General features: G+C 40.1%; 1 protein-coding gene across 3 annotated transcripts in view; it reads right to left on the bottom strand.

Moving 5' to 3' along the window:
- Window positions 1-12,917, bottom strand: part of ltbp1 (latent transforming growth factor beta binding protein 1) — a 155,293-nt gene that overhangs the window by 70,434 nt on the left and 71,942 nt on the right. For 2 of the 3 annotated variants that reach the window (XM_088351050.1, XM_088351052.1), the window contains 2 exons: window positions 10,394-10,413; window positions 8,349-8,451 (listed from right to left, as the gene is read on the bottom strand). The exons of the other annotated variant lie outside the window; for it this stretch is intronic. In XM_088351050.1, the coding sequence (XP_088207176.1) occupies window positions 8,349-8,451; window positions 10,394-10,413 (123 nt within the window). The remainder of the gene's footprint in view (window positions 1-8,348; window positions 8,452-10,393; window positions 10,414-12,917) is intronic. 3 annotated transcript variants of the gene reach the window in all.

Raw genomic sequence — 12,917 nt, 5'->3', positions numbered from 1 at the left:
TGGACTCCCGCCTGTTTCCTGGTCTTTTGACTCGTTTTGGCTCCTGACCTGGTATACTCCGTTTTCCCCGGTTTTTGACTCGCTTTGGCCCACGACCCCGTCTTCTCCCGTCTCCTGGCTTTTCGACTTCTTTCTGGCTCCCGACCACGCTTTTGCTCCCCTACCCCGGCTACTGACTTGTATTTCGGTTCCTGACACCACCCTCGCTCGTCACTGAAGTCCCACTCAGAATGAACAGCTCCCCGCAACCACCGAGCTCCAGAACGTGTTTACCCTCCTTTCCCTTCTTCCTAATAAAACTCTGTGAAATGTTACGCTACTGGGTCCTGTCTCCATTCTGGTTTCTGACATTTTCTTTGCCCTCATAATGGTTTTAGATCACGTTTTTGGAGGATAAAAAGGGGCTGTCAGGAACTTTTGTAATCATTGCCCCAGACTTCTGCACAATATCTTAAGTATAGCAGAACTAGAGAACAATATAATAAATACAATGCATTATAGTTTAAAATGAATTTGGCTTTATTAATTATTGAAAAGCTTTTAGATACTTTCGTTTGTATTTTGTTGTCATGTCCAGCATAGTCGCCGTGGCGACCGGCTGGAACCGCCCCCTTGGCACCGGCTGTAGCAGATTTTCTAATTTGCGTGTGTGCTTCTTAAAGGCGGGTTTTGGGGATTGCCGGTAGCGGGTTCATTGCATTACTTTGCATTATTCTGTTCTGTTTGACTTGAGGAAACCTGTACTTGCCCGTTCTGAGTAAAAGCCTGTTTTGTGAGTATTCCTAGTCTGAGTTCCTGTTTGCCTGTAAGCCTGTTTTTGTTTTTGTCCCTGAGTGTTGGACGACTTTTATTTCCTTAATAAAAGTAACTGATCGTTAACGCGATTGAGTTCCCCCTTCCTGCCTCCGATCTGGTCCGGTCGCGTGACATTTGTACATTCCATGGAGTTGTAGATCAGACCGGTCAGGCGGACAAAAAACAAGCGAGACTGCTGTCATTTCCTGAAACAGACTCTGTTATTAATCCTACCAAACTAAAATTTGACTTAGAGCAGGGGTGTCAAACTCATTTTAACTCGGGGGCCACACGATACAAAAAACATTCGGTCGGGGGCCGGACGAGTAGAATAAAGAGAAAGAAAAAGAGATAAAGAAATAAGAGAAAGAGGGAGGGAAAAGGAGAGAGGGCGGGACAAAGAAAGAAAAAGAGAGAGAGGGAGAGAGCGTGATAAAAAAAAAGACTAAAGGTCATGAGAGAGGGGGAAAAGAAAGGGAGAGGAAGAAAGAAATCCAAAGAGAAATAGAAAGACAGAAAGAGAGAAACGAGAAAATAAAGCACGAAGGGTATGAAGAGAGAAAGTGAAAAGAGAGAAAAGGAAAAAAAGGAAGTTAGAGCAAAAGAGGTTAAAAGACACAGAGAGAGAAAGAGACAAAGAGCAACAAAGGAAGAGAAAAAGAGAGACGCAGAGAGTGAGAGAGACAGAGACAGAGTGGGAGAAAAGGGGTGGAAGAGAAAGAGAGAGAGAGAGAGAGAGAGAGAGAGAGAGAGAGAGAGAGAGAGAGAGAGAGAGAGAGAGAGAGAGAGAAATAAATACAAGTACAGTGTCTTCGTGAGAGGCACCGGGCTTTGGCAACATCAAATTGACATATTTCAACCTGCAGCTCATTTTTCTCTTGCGCTTCTCTGAGTCTTGTCTCGCGGGCCGGATTCAAATCCCTTAGCGGGCCTGATCTGGCCCGCGGGCCGCCTGTTTGACACCTGAGACCTAGAGTATAAGTCCCAATCCCATTCCTCCATAGGGAAGTCGCCTCAGTGAGTGGAGTGCAAAGTGAAGATTGTCCCCTAAGAAACTGGACGGCACTTGCAAGGTTCCACCCCAGTCCAGTAGATGGCTGTAATGCTAATTGGCTGTAGACCTCAGTGACGTATTGGCCTACATTATAAGTCTTATTAGGTCTCCTTTACCGCCTTCCTTAACCCCACTTGAACCGCATTGTGGCCTTACCATTCTACAGAAACCAACACAGAACCTAACAATTCTCTATTAGTTCCACAATCTAACGATTTATGTTAAGCATACCTGTCAACCTGTACGTTTTTGCTGTACAAACTACGTTTTTTATGCATTTTAAGACGAGTACCACGTACAAGGAAATCTGTACGGAAAAAATTGTCAATTATGGGTTCCATCCGGAATACACCGACTATTACGAAACGGCAAATCAATCAAGTCAAACCAGTTCGCCGCGGTAGCCTCTATCTCGGTATCGTTTTTTTCCGTTGCAAACGAAGCGAGCGGTTTGATGCTACTGTGCGCATGCGTCTGCCGCCTGGGGATTTCCCATCATGCATCATTCCGTGGTAGTTGTGTCGTGAAAGGATGTCCGTCTCTTTTTAGAGAAGCGGCTTTTCTGGCTCAACTCGTTCAAGAGAGCCGGCTCTCAAACGGCTCTCTTGCTTATTATATAACGAATTCTGATGTTGTATAAAGAAGTTAAGAAAAAAAGGAAGTATAAAAGGAGAAAATGAAAAAAGACAGGTTGGTGGTTATCCCTTGATAGGTTGGTCGTTTGGTTTTAATATTTCTCAGAATTCACTGTGTGAATATAACTTGTTTTTATATTCCTAAATATAAAAACATTCTTTCACACACACACACACACATGAAGTAACACTTCAATAATCAGTCTAATTGCATCTCTTGTACGTTTATCAGTCTTGTATTTTGAAGTGGCATTTCCGGTGTATTTTTCTGTTTCCTGTGTGAATAAAATAACTTCACACACGGGAGGAGTCAGTTCTGCCATTTGCCTAGAATGGCCACCCGACAGTGCTCTCCCGCTTGGGAATTTTATTTACCTTAATGCTTGTTTTTATTTGAGTAATTTTGCCAACATAGAGTTTATATAAGTTTTAACTTTAACATCCCTTTAATCAGTATATTACCAACAATAATTTAATGCAGAAAATGAATTCATAATTTGAATAAGAAAATTCTACTTAATCATATTTGCATGTATTTTTTTTCCTTCTACAGTGAAATTCAAAGCGACTTCATTTTTGAACTTATTTTATAATAAACCTCATTCATGTCGAGCAACTCAATATCTCACAACAAAATGTTAATTAACAATATATATGCTATAAAAAACACATGTACACCATAACATGTTAAACTACATTAATAAACACGTTTGAAAAAAAAATATGGTGTAAGATTTTGTATTTTGTAAGGGCATGGAGCCCTGGAGCGCGACAGGTTAAGTAATAACAACACAAAGAGTTTAAAGTCAAAATCTTTCGCTTTGTTCTTCCTTTCTGAATCTCCCCCAAAAACGATTTGCAGATTGGCCACAGAACAGTAAGCAAACGCCAGCTGTGGTGTCTCAGTAAGCCTATTACCATGTGTAAGGCTATAGTGCCATATTGCGCCTGCCAGTACTATTTCAAAAAGCCAAAAATGCATTCTGGCTTCACCACAGTAAACAGACAAAAAGTGTGACTCAACAAGGACTGGACCACCTAGGGCACGGGTGTCAAACAGGCGGCCCGCGGGCAAGATCAGGCCCGCGAGACAACACTCAGAGAAGCGCAAGAGAAAAACGAGCTGCAGGTTGAAATGTGTCATTTTGATGTTGCCAAAGCCATGTGCCTCGAACAAAGACACTGTACTTGTATTACTTTCTCTCTCGCTCTGTCTCTCTCCCTCTCTCTCTCTCTCTCTTTTCCACCCCTTTTCTCCCACTCTCTGTGTCTCTCTTTTTCTCTTCCTTTGTTGCTCTTTGTCCCTTTCTCTCTCTGTGTCTTTTTAACTTATTTTGCTCTAACTTCCTTTTTTCCTTTTCCCTCTTTTCTCTTTCTCTCTTCATAACCTTCGTGCTTTCTTTTCTCTTTTCTCTCCTTCTGTCTTTCTATTTCTCTTGGGATTTCTTTCTTCCTCTCCCTTTCTTTTCCCCTCTCTCGTGACTTTTTATCTCTTTTGTTTCTCACGCTCTCTCCCTCTCTCTCTTTTTCTTTCTTTGTCCTGCCCTCTCTCCTTTTCCCTCCTTCTTTCTCTTATTTCTTTGTCTCTCTTTTTCTTTCTCTTTAATCTACTAGTCCGGCCCCTGACAGAATGTTCTTTCGTGTGTCCCCTGAGTTAAAATGAGTTTGACACCCCAGACCTAGGGCGCAGTATTTTCCCGGTATTGTTGTTCAGTCGTGTGTTCGATTCTGGTTTTGGTTTGTTGTTGTCTAGTACGCTCCAATTGGCAGACAGAAGCAATCGAGCCTCCCTGCAAAATGTCCCGATAAACTCTGTAATTCCGGTTTTATTCAATAATAGCAGGTCTGGAAGTATGAGTGTGTTCCCAGTCTCTTTCAAAATACTTGACACGTGGGATGTGGTTATGGTAGCGGTATGGCAGGCATGTCCAAAGTCCGGCCCGGGGGCCATTTACGGCCCGTGGTCAAATTTTTATGGGCCCTCGACCTCTTTCATAAAATTAAGAATACTAAGTAATATTGAAAGCACTATAAAATCATTTGGCCACCTTGCCTTTGGCTTTCTGTGAGAATTTAAGCCCACCCCATTTACAACATGTGGAAATAAAAAAGAAAACTGACTGAGAGAAAATTCGAGGATTTTTTTTCACCCAAATCCAAAACGAATCCTAATTTGCCAAGAGACTGTGACTGTTTTAAAAAAATGTCATTTCGAGAGGCACTGCCAGCCCAAACTAGAAAAACATAATTGTAAACGGACACTGTGAAAAGGGGAAGCAAATGGAAGCTGTTTTAACGGCACTGCTGTGCTTTTTTATGGGATCCTGCAGAACGCCAAGCACTGATAACTACTCACTGAGGATGAATTTATTCAAAACGGTTCAAAGAATGCAAGGCTGAATAGTCGGCCCTCATATATTTTCACTTTACCAAATCTGGCCCGCTTTCTAAAATTGTTTGGACACCCTTGCGGTATGGCGTGCCTTATTTTCTCCACGCATATTGTTGTGTATCCCCGCCAAACAACTCCTTTGGTTTCATCTGTCAGCACAACAGCTTCCCAGTAAAAGCTTTGAACCATCCAGGAAACTTGAAATTTGTATCAAATATTCTTGGAGACACCATTGGCTTCTTTTGTGGTATTCAGAAATAGGAATTCCTTTTCAATATTCTGGAGAAGATATTAACATCATTGTGGAGAAAGTTATTAGCATGGGTCAATAGTTTTTGTCTGACAAAATCCTTTTTCTGGACTTCAATATCATATGTGCTTTACTACAAATGGGTAGATAGATAGTTAGATAGAGAGAGTGATAGAGTGATAGAGAGAGTGATAGATAGAGTGATAGATAGATAGATAGATAGATAGATAGATAGATAGATAGATGTCTAGATAGATAGATAGATGTCTAGATAGATGTCTAGATATATAGATAGATAGATAGATAAATAGATAGATAGAGTGATAGATTGAGAGAGAGTGATAGAGAGAGAGAGAGAGAGAGAGAGAGAGAGAGAGAGAGAGAGAGAGAGAGAGAGAGAGAGAGAGAGAGAAAGATGTCTAGATAGATAGATAGATAGATGTCTAGATAGATAGATAGATAGATAGATAGATAGATGTCTAGATAGATAGATAAAGAGAGGGAGTGATAGACAGACAGACAGACAGACAGACACATAGATAGATGGAGAGATAGATACAGGGAGTGCAGAATTATTAGGCAAGTTGTATTTTTGAGAATTAATTTTATTATTGAACAACAACCATGTTCTTAATGAACCCAAAAGTCTCATTAATATCAAAGCTGAATATTTTGGAAGTTGGAGTGGGGCTTTTTTAGTTTTAGCTATTTTAGGGGGATATCTGTGTGTGCAGGTGACTATTACTGTGCATAATTATTAGGCAACTTAACAAAAAACAAATGTATACCCATTTCAATTATTTATTTTCATCAGAGAAACCAATATAACAGCTCAACATTTACAAATATACATTTCTGACATTCAAAAACAAAACAAAAACAAATCAGTGACCAATATAGCCACCTTTCTTTGCAAGGACACTCAAAAGCCTGCCATCCATGGATTCTGTCAGTGCTTTGATCTGTTCACGATCAACATTGCGTGCAGCAGCAACCACAGCCTCCCAGACACTGTTCAGAGAGGTGTACTGTTTTCCCTCCTTGTAAATCTCACATTTGATGAGGGACCACAGGTTCTCTATGGGGTTCAGATCAGGTGAACAAGGAGGCCATGTCATTAGTTTTTCTTCTTTTAGACCCTTTCTTGCCAGCCACGCTGTGGAGTACTTGGATGCGTGTGATGGAGCGTTGTCCTGCATGAAAATCCTGTTTTTCTTGAAGGATGCGGACTTCTTCCTGTACCACTGCTTGAAGAAGGTGTCTTCCAGAAACTGGCAGTAGGACTGGGAGTTGAGCTTGAGTCCATCCTCAACCCGAAAAGGCCCCACAAGCTCATCTTTGATGATACCAGCCCATAACAGTACCCCACCTCCACCTTGCTGGCGTCTGAGGCGGACTGGAGCTCTCTGCCCTTTACCCATCCATCTGGCCCATCAAGACTCACTCTCATTTCATCAGTCCATAAAACCTTAGAAAAATCCGTCTTGAGCTTTTTCTTGGCCCAGTCTTGACGTTTCAGCTTGTGTGTCTTGTTCAGTGGTGGTCGTTTTTCAGCCTTTCTTACCTTGGCCATGTCTCTGAGTATTGCACACCTTGTGCTTTTGGGCACTCCAGTGATGTTGCAGCTCTGAAATATGGCAAAACTGGTGGCAAGTGGCATCTTGGCAGCTGTACGCTTGACTTTTCTCAGTTCACGGGCAGTTATTTTGCGCCTTGGTTTTTCTACACGCTTCTTGCGACCCTGTTGACTATTTTGAATGTAACGCTTGATTGTTCGATGATCACGCTTCAGAAGCTTGGCAATTTTAAGAGTGCTGCATCCCTCTGCAAGATATCTCACTATTTTTGACTTTTCAGAGCCTGTCAAGTCCCTCTTATGACCCATTTTGCCAAAGGAAAGGAAGTTGCCTAATAATTATGCACACCTGATATAGGGTGTTGATGTCATTAGACCACACCCCTTCTCATTACAGAGATGCACATAACCTGATATGCTTAATTGGTAGTAGGCTTTCGAGCCTATACAGCTTGGAGTAAGACAACATGCATAAAGAGGATGATGTGGTCAAAATACTCTTTTGCCTAATAATTCTGCACTCCCTGTAGATAGATAGATATAGATAGATAGATAGATAGATAGATAGATAGATAGATAGATAGATAGATAGATAGATAGATAGATAGATAGATAGATAGATGGAAAGATAGATCACCGGTTGTCAGTCCATCTGCGAACCTCAGCTAACGCCAGGCAAGCTTTTCGACCCTGACTCTCTCCTGTTCTGATTCCTGTCTGTTTACCGGCTGCGACCCCTTTTCTGATCTCGAATACGATTTTGCTCCCCCGTCCCGGCTACTGATCTGTTTTTTTTCCGCTCTTGACACCGCCATCGCTTGCCACGGAAATACCACCAACCTGCTCCCCGCAACCAGCAATCTACGGATCGTGTGTACTATCTTTTCCTTTCTTCTTAATGAATTTACGAGAAACGCACGCAAGTGGGTCCTGTCTCCGTTCTGGTCTTGACAAATAATTGATCATCTTTTCTTTTTTTTCTTTTTAAGCAAAATACGTTTTTGAGGTGTGTGAATTGGATGTTAGATGGTCTACATGCCGGGACAGAGAGCAAAACGTAGTCGGGGTCAAAAAAACAGGTCGTAGCTAGTGACAAACAAGGAAATCGGACAGGTGGAAAACGGGTGCAAAAAGCGGGACCGACAGGAGTCAGAGTCAAAGTGCTCACGCAATCGGATCGTGTTCCGAATGCGGAAGTGGATCTTCCAGAGCGGGAGATGGCAGTGTCGTAGACGGAAAAAACAGGTCTATAGCCGGGACAGGAGAGCAAAATGTGGTCAGGATCAAAAACGAGTCTATAGCCGGGACGGGAGATCAAAAACGTGGTCGGGGTTAAAAAACAGGTCATAGCGGAGACAAACGGGGAAATATATAAACATCTAAATATTCACTTTAGTTTTTAGTCCGTATTCAGATTGACTACCTATCACTTTTTATACCCCCGTCTTCCTGTCACCAATTGTCAGTCCGTCTGCAAACCTCAGCTTACGCTAGGCAAGCTTTCATCATCTTTTCTTTTTTTTTCTTTTTAAGCAAAATACATTTTTAAGGTGTGTGAATGGGATGTTAGATGGTTTACATTATTATGGTATTGTACGGGGAAATTGTGCAAAAAGTAGAAGGTAGACAGAAATCCGGAGAGACACCTGGGTATGCTGTATTGATCTTGACAGTGGATACACCAGGCGATAGTTGAGGCAGTATGGAATCAACGACTGGCTTATTGCTAACCCCAGGTACTACCGGCTCCTTCAACGGAGAAACACAGGAAGTAAAAAGAAAAATATAAACTCAAATAAGAAGTACCAGGTTATTATGAAATTCTCTTTTTAGCACATCAAGCTTGCGCCATGCAAGACTCATGCCCGGCAGGTTATTATGACCTAGCTTGTATGGGAACTGACAGCTACTTAAAGGGACAGTACAGCAGAGAAGCTAGAAAGAGAAGGTCAATTCTCCACCAGTTGCATGTTAAATGTTCAGGGTTGGGTAGGGTTACTTTAATTGGATTACTTTCAATTACTTTTGGATTACTCTGATACCAAATATGCTAATAAAAGACAAAAGAAACTAAATATGAATAAAATGACAACATTTTGTAATTGAAAGTAATCCAGTTAAAGTAACCTTACCCAACCTTTCATTTTATGTTAGTTTTGCCGGAGATCAAAGAGATCAAAGCCAGGAGAGATAGCTTAACATGTGTTGTGAGTCATCATTTTATTCATATTTAGTTTCTTTTGTATTTTATTAGCATATTTGGTATTGGAGTAATCCAAAAGTAACTGAAAGTAATCCAGTTAAAGTACCCTTACCCAACCCTGCCTTTTATGTTAGTTTTGCCGGAGATCAAAGAGATCAAAGCCAGGGGAGAAAGCTTACCATGTGCTTTGAGTCATCATTTTTTTCATATTTAGTTTCTTTTGTCTTTTATTAGCATATTTGGTATTGGAGTAATCCAAAAGTAATTGAAAGTAATCCAGTTAAAGTAACCTTACCCAACCTTTCATTTTATGTTAGTTTTGCCGGAGATGAAAGAGATCAAAGCCAGGAGAGAAAGCTTACCACGTGTTGTGAGTCATCACTTTATTCATATTTAGTTTATTTTGTCTTTTATCAGCATATTCGGTGTTGGAGTAATCCAAAAGTAATTGAAAGTAATCTAGTTAAAGTAACCTTACCCAACCCTGCATTTTATGTTAGTTTTGCCGGAGATCAAAGAGATCAAAGCCAGGAGAGAAAGCTTACCACGTGTTGTGAGTCATTATTTTATTCATGTTTAGTTTCTTTTGTCTTTTATTAGCATATTTGGTATTGGAGTAATCCAAAAGTAATTGAAAGTAATCCAGTTAAAGTAACCTTACCCAACCCTGCATTTTATGTTAGTTTTGCCGGAGATGAAAGAGATCAAAGCCAGGAGAGAAAGCTTACCACGTGTTGTGAGTCATCACTTTATTCATATTTAGTTTATTTTGTCTTTTATTAGCATATTCGGTGTTGGAGTAATCCAAAAGTAATTGAAAGTAATCTAGTTAAAGTAACCTTACCCAACCCTGCATTTTATGTTAGTTTTGCCGGAGATCAAAGAGATCAAAGCCAGGAGAGAAAGCTTACCACGTGTTGTGAGTCATTATTTTATTCATGTTTAGTTTCTTTTGTCTTTTATTAGCATATTTGGTATTGGAGTAATCCAAAAGTAATTGAAAGTAATCCAGTTAAAGTAACCTTACCCAACCCTGCATTTTATGTTAGTTTTGCCGGAGATGAAAGAGATCAAAGCCAGGAGAGAAAGCTTACCACGTGTTGTGAGTCATCACTTTATTCATATTTAGTTTCTTTTGTCTTTTATTAGCATATTCGGTGTTGGAGTAATCCAAAAGTCATTGAAAGTAATCCAGTTAAAGTAACCTTACCCAACCCTGCATTTTATGTTAGTTTTGCCGGAGATCAAAGAGATCAAAGCCAGGAGAGAAAGCTTACCACGTGTTGTGAGTCATCATTTTATTCAAGTTTAGTTTCTTTTGTCTTTTATTAGCATATTTGGTATTGGAGTAATCCAAGAGTCATTGAAAGTAATCCAGTTAAAGTAACCCTACCCAACCCTGTAAATGTTAAATACCTCAAGTTATGCCTGACGTCATGCAAATGCATAGGCTGTTTTGCGCATGCTAGCTGACTTAGCGCAACCTACCTGAACTGGTAGAGTGGTTGCTAATGAGCAAAAAAAAACAAAAAAAAAGAAAGATTGTTTAACAGTATGATGAAAACAAGATAATTTTTTTTTCTTCCACACAAAAACAATCTTAGCTTTAACAACTCAGAATAATATGCAAATTATCACAATCAGTAGCGCTAGCTTGGCGAAATCACAATATAATCTATCAAACTTGCAATAGACATGCTACAAAATGGACGCCTCGTGTAGTTTCATATTTTCTAGTCCAAATATAAGGCTTACGTAATACATTTGACTGAGCTCTTTTCATAACAGAATTTAAATTGTAGATATCGGGAAATTGTAAAGGTGGCATTGTTCTAATTTGTACGTAAATTGTTAAACAAGAATCTATTATGACATCATCCCCTGATCTAAAACCAACATGAGGGCAAGGAAAAACTCAAAAACTTAAACATGATGGAAGTCAAGTCAAGTTGTGTTTATTTGCATAGGCCTTAATCCCAAGAAGTCTCAAAGGGCTGCACAGATCACAGATTATTGCAAACTAATGACTATTATTACACCATCCCTTGATCTAAAACCTACACGAGGGCAAGGAAAATCTCAAAAACTAAAGCATAAAGAAAGTCAAGTCATGTTTATTTGTGACGCCCTTAATTACAAGAAGTCTCAAAGGGCTGCGCAGACCACAGATGATTGCAAACCACAGACTATTATGACACCATCCCCTGATCTAAAACCTACATGAGGGCAAGGAAAAACTCAAAAACCTTAGCATGATGAGAGTCAATCAAGTCATGTTTATTTGTGACGCCCTTAATCACAAGAAGTCTCAAAGGGCTGCACAGACCACAGATTATTGCAAACCACAGACTATTATGACACCATCCCCTGATCTAAAACCTACATAAGGGCAAGGAAAAACCCCAACATGAAGAAAGTGAAGAAACCTGGAGAAGAGACCGCACATGAGGTAATCCCTCTTCCAGGATGACCAAGCAGGAAAAATAATGTTACAGCGACAGCCCAGGTCACCTGTCCCACGATGCATGCGTCCGTTATAGAAAAGTGTGTCAATTAAGAGATAGCATAAAAAGTATAGTTAATTTGTCTTATAAAGGCACATTCAGGTGGAGACTGATACATTAGCTTTTATCATAATTTTAGCACATCAATCAAGCATGTGTGTTTATGACTGACCGAGAGCATAAAAAGCACACTAATGTGAAAGTGATGAGCTCTTACCATAACATTAGTTCGTCAATCTGGCTCCAAATCAGGAGTGCACACACATTTAATTCACCATTTCTATTGAAATGTTCATGCACTTTTGTTTAAAGTTTATTTAAGTCATGTTGATTATATTAACATATTCATTTAATTATTGTAAAAAAAATCTTGGTGGTATTAGAGTTTTTACGCATCGGTACGTTCATACAAGTAGCTGCTAAGCCTAAATGTATGTAATGCATGCATGCAAATCAGGATACAAAAAAAAAGGAATTGGAGAGCGTGAGAAACAAAAGATAAAGTCGTGAGGGAGGGGGAAAAGAAAGGGAGAGGAAGAAAGAAATCCAAAGAGAAATTGAAAGACAGAAGGTGAGAAAAGAGAAAAGAAAGCGTGAAGGGTAGGAAGAGAGAAAGAGAAGAGAAAAAAGGAAAAAAGGTTAGAGCAAAAGAGGTTAAAAGACACAGAGAGAGAAAGAGACAAGGAACAACAAAGAAAGAGAAAAAGAGAAACAGAGAGTGAAAGAGACAGAGAGTGGGAGAAAAGGGGTGGAAAAGAAAGAGAGAGAGAAAAATATAAAGGGAGAGAGAGAAAAAGAGAAATGGAGAGCGAGAAAGTGAGCGAGACCGAGAGAGAGCAGAGACCGGACATGGGCGAATTTATCAAGGCTATTGCTAATGAGGAAAAGAATAAAAAGAGTTTCAACTAAAGCACATCGGACCTCAATATTGCCCCCTTGTGGTGTGCAACATAAAAATGCCTTTAAATACGTTTGTAAACCTGCAAAGTAATCCTTATTCGTACAAAAATACCTATAATTTGATGACATCTTACGGAATACAACTCCTTTTTATGTATCCTGATTTCCTAACGCCATTACTTGTATTCCCATTACTCCCCAAGCCTCAACCAAACAATTGCATAGATCTGTAATCTGAGGAAATCAATTGCAATGAAAAACAGAAAGACCCAAGCGCAGGCTGGCGTGAAATGACAGGAAGCCAGAGGCCGACGAGATCGATACCAATTGTCGATATCGGACGGATGGGGTCGATACCGGACTGGACAGGACAGGACGGACGGGATTGATATCAAAACAGGATATTGAAATTAAACAGGACAAACTAGACGGGAACAAAAACGGGAGAGAATAATAAGCAGGACAAAAAAAGAAGGGAACGAAACTGGAAACCAATATTTGCAAAAGTCTAGATAATAGAATGTATACAGGACAATAAAAACCTTGTGCAGCTTCGGTTTAACTGGTATACTATGCCAAAATTTAAGCATCAAAGATTAAGGCACACC

The sequence above is a fragment of the Urocampus carinirostris genome, chromosome 13, assembly GCF_059441175.1.
Source record: "Urocampus carinirostris isolate Australia breed hairy pipefish chromosome 13, RoL_Ucar_1.0, whole genome shotgun sequence".
Lineage (NCBI taxonomy): Eukaryota > Metazoa > Chordata > Actinopteri > Syngnathiformes > Syngnathidae > Urocampus > Urocampus carinirostris.
The sequence above is the reverse complement of the archived record's forward strand: the minus strand, read 5'-3'. Positions and strand labels throughout refer to the sequence as shown.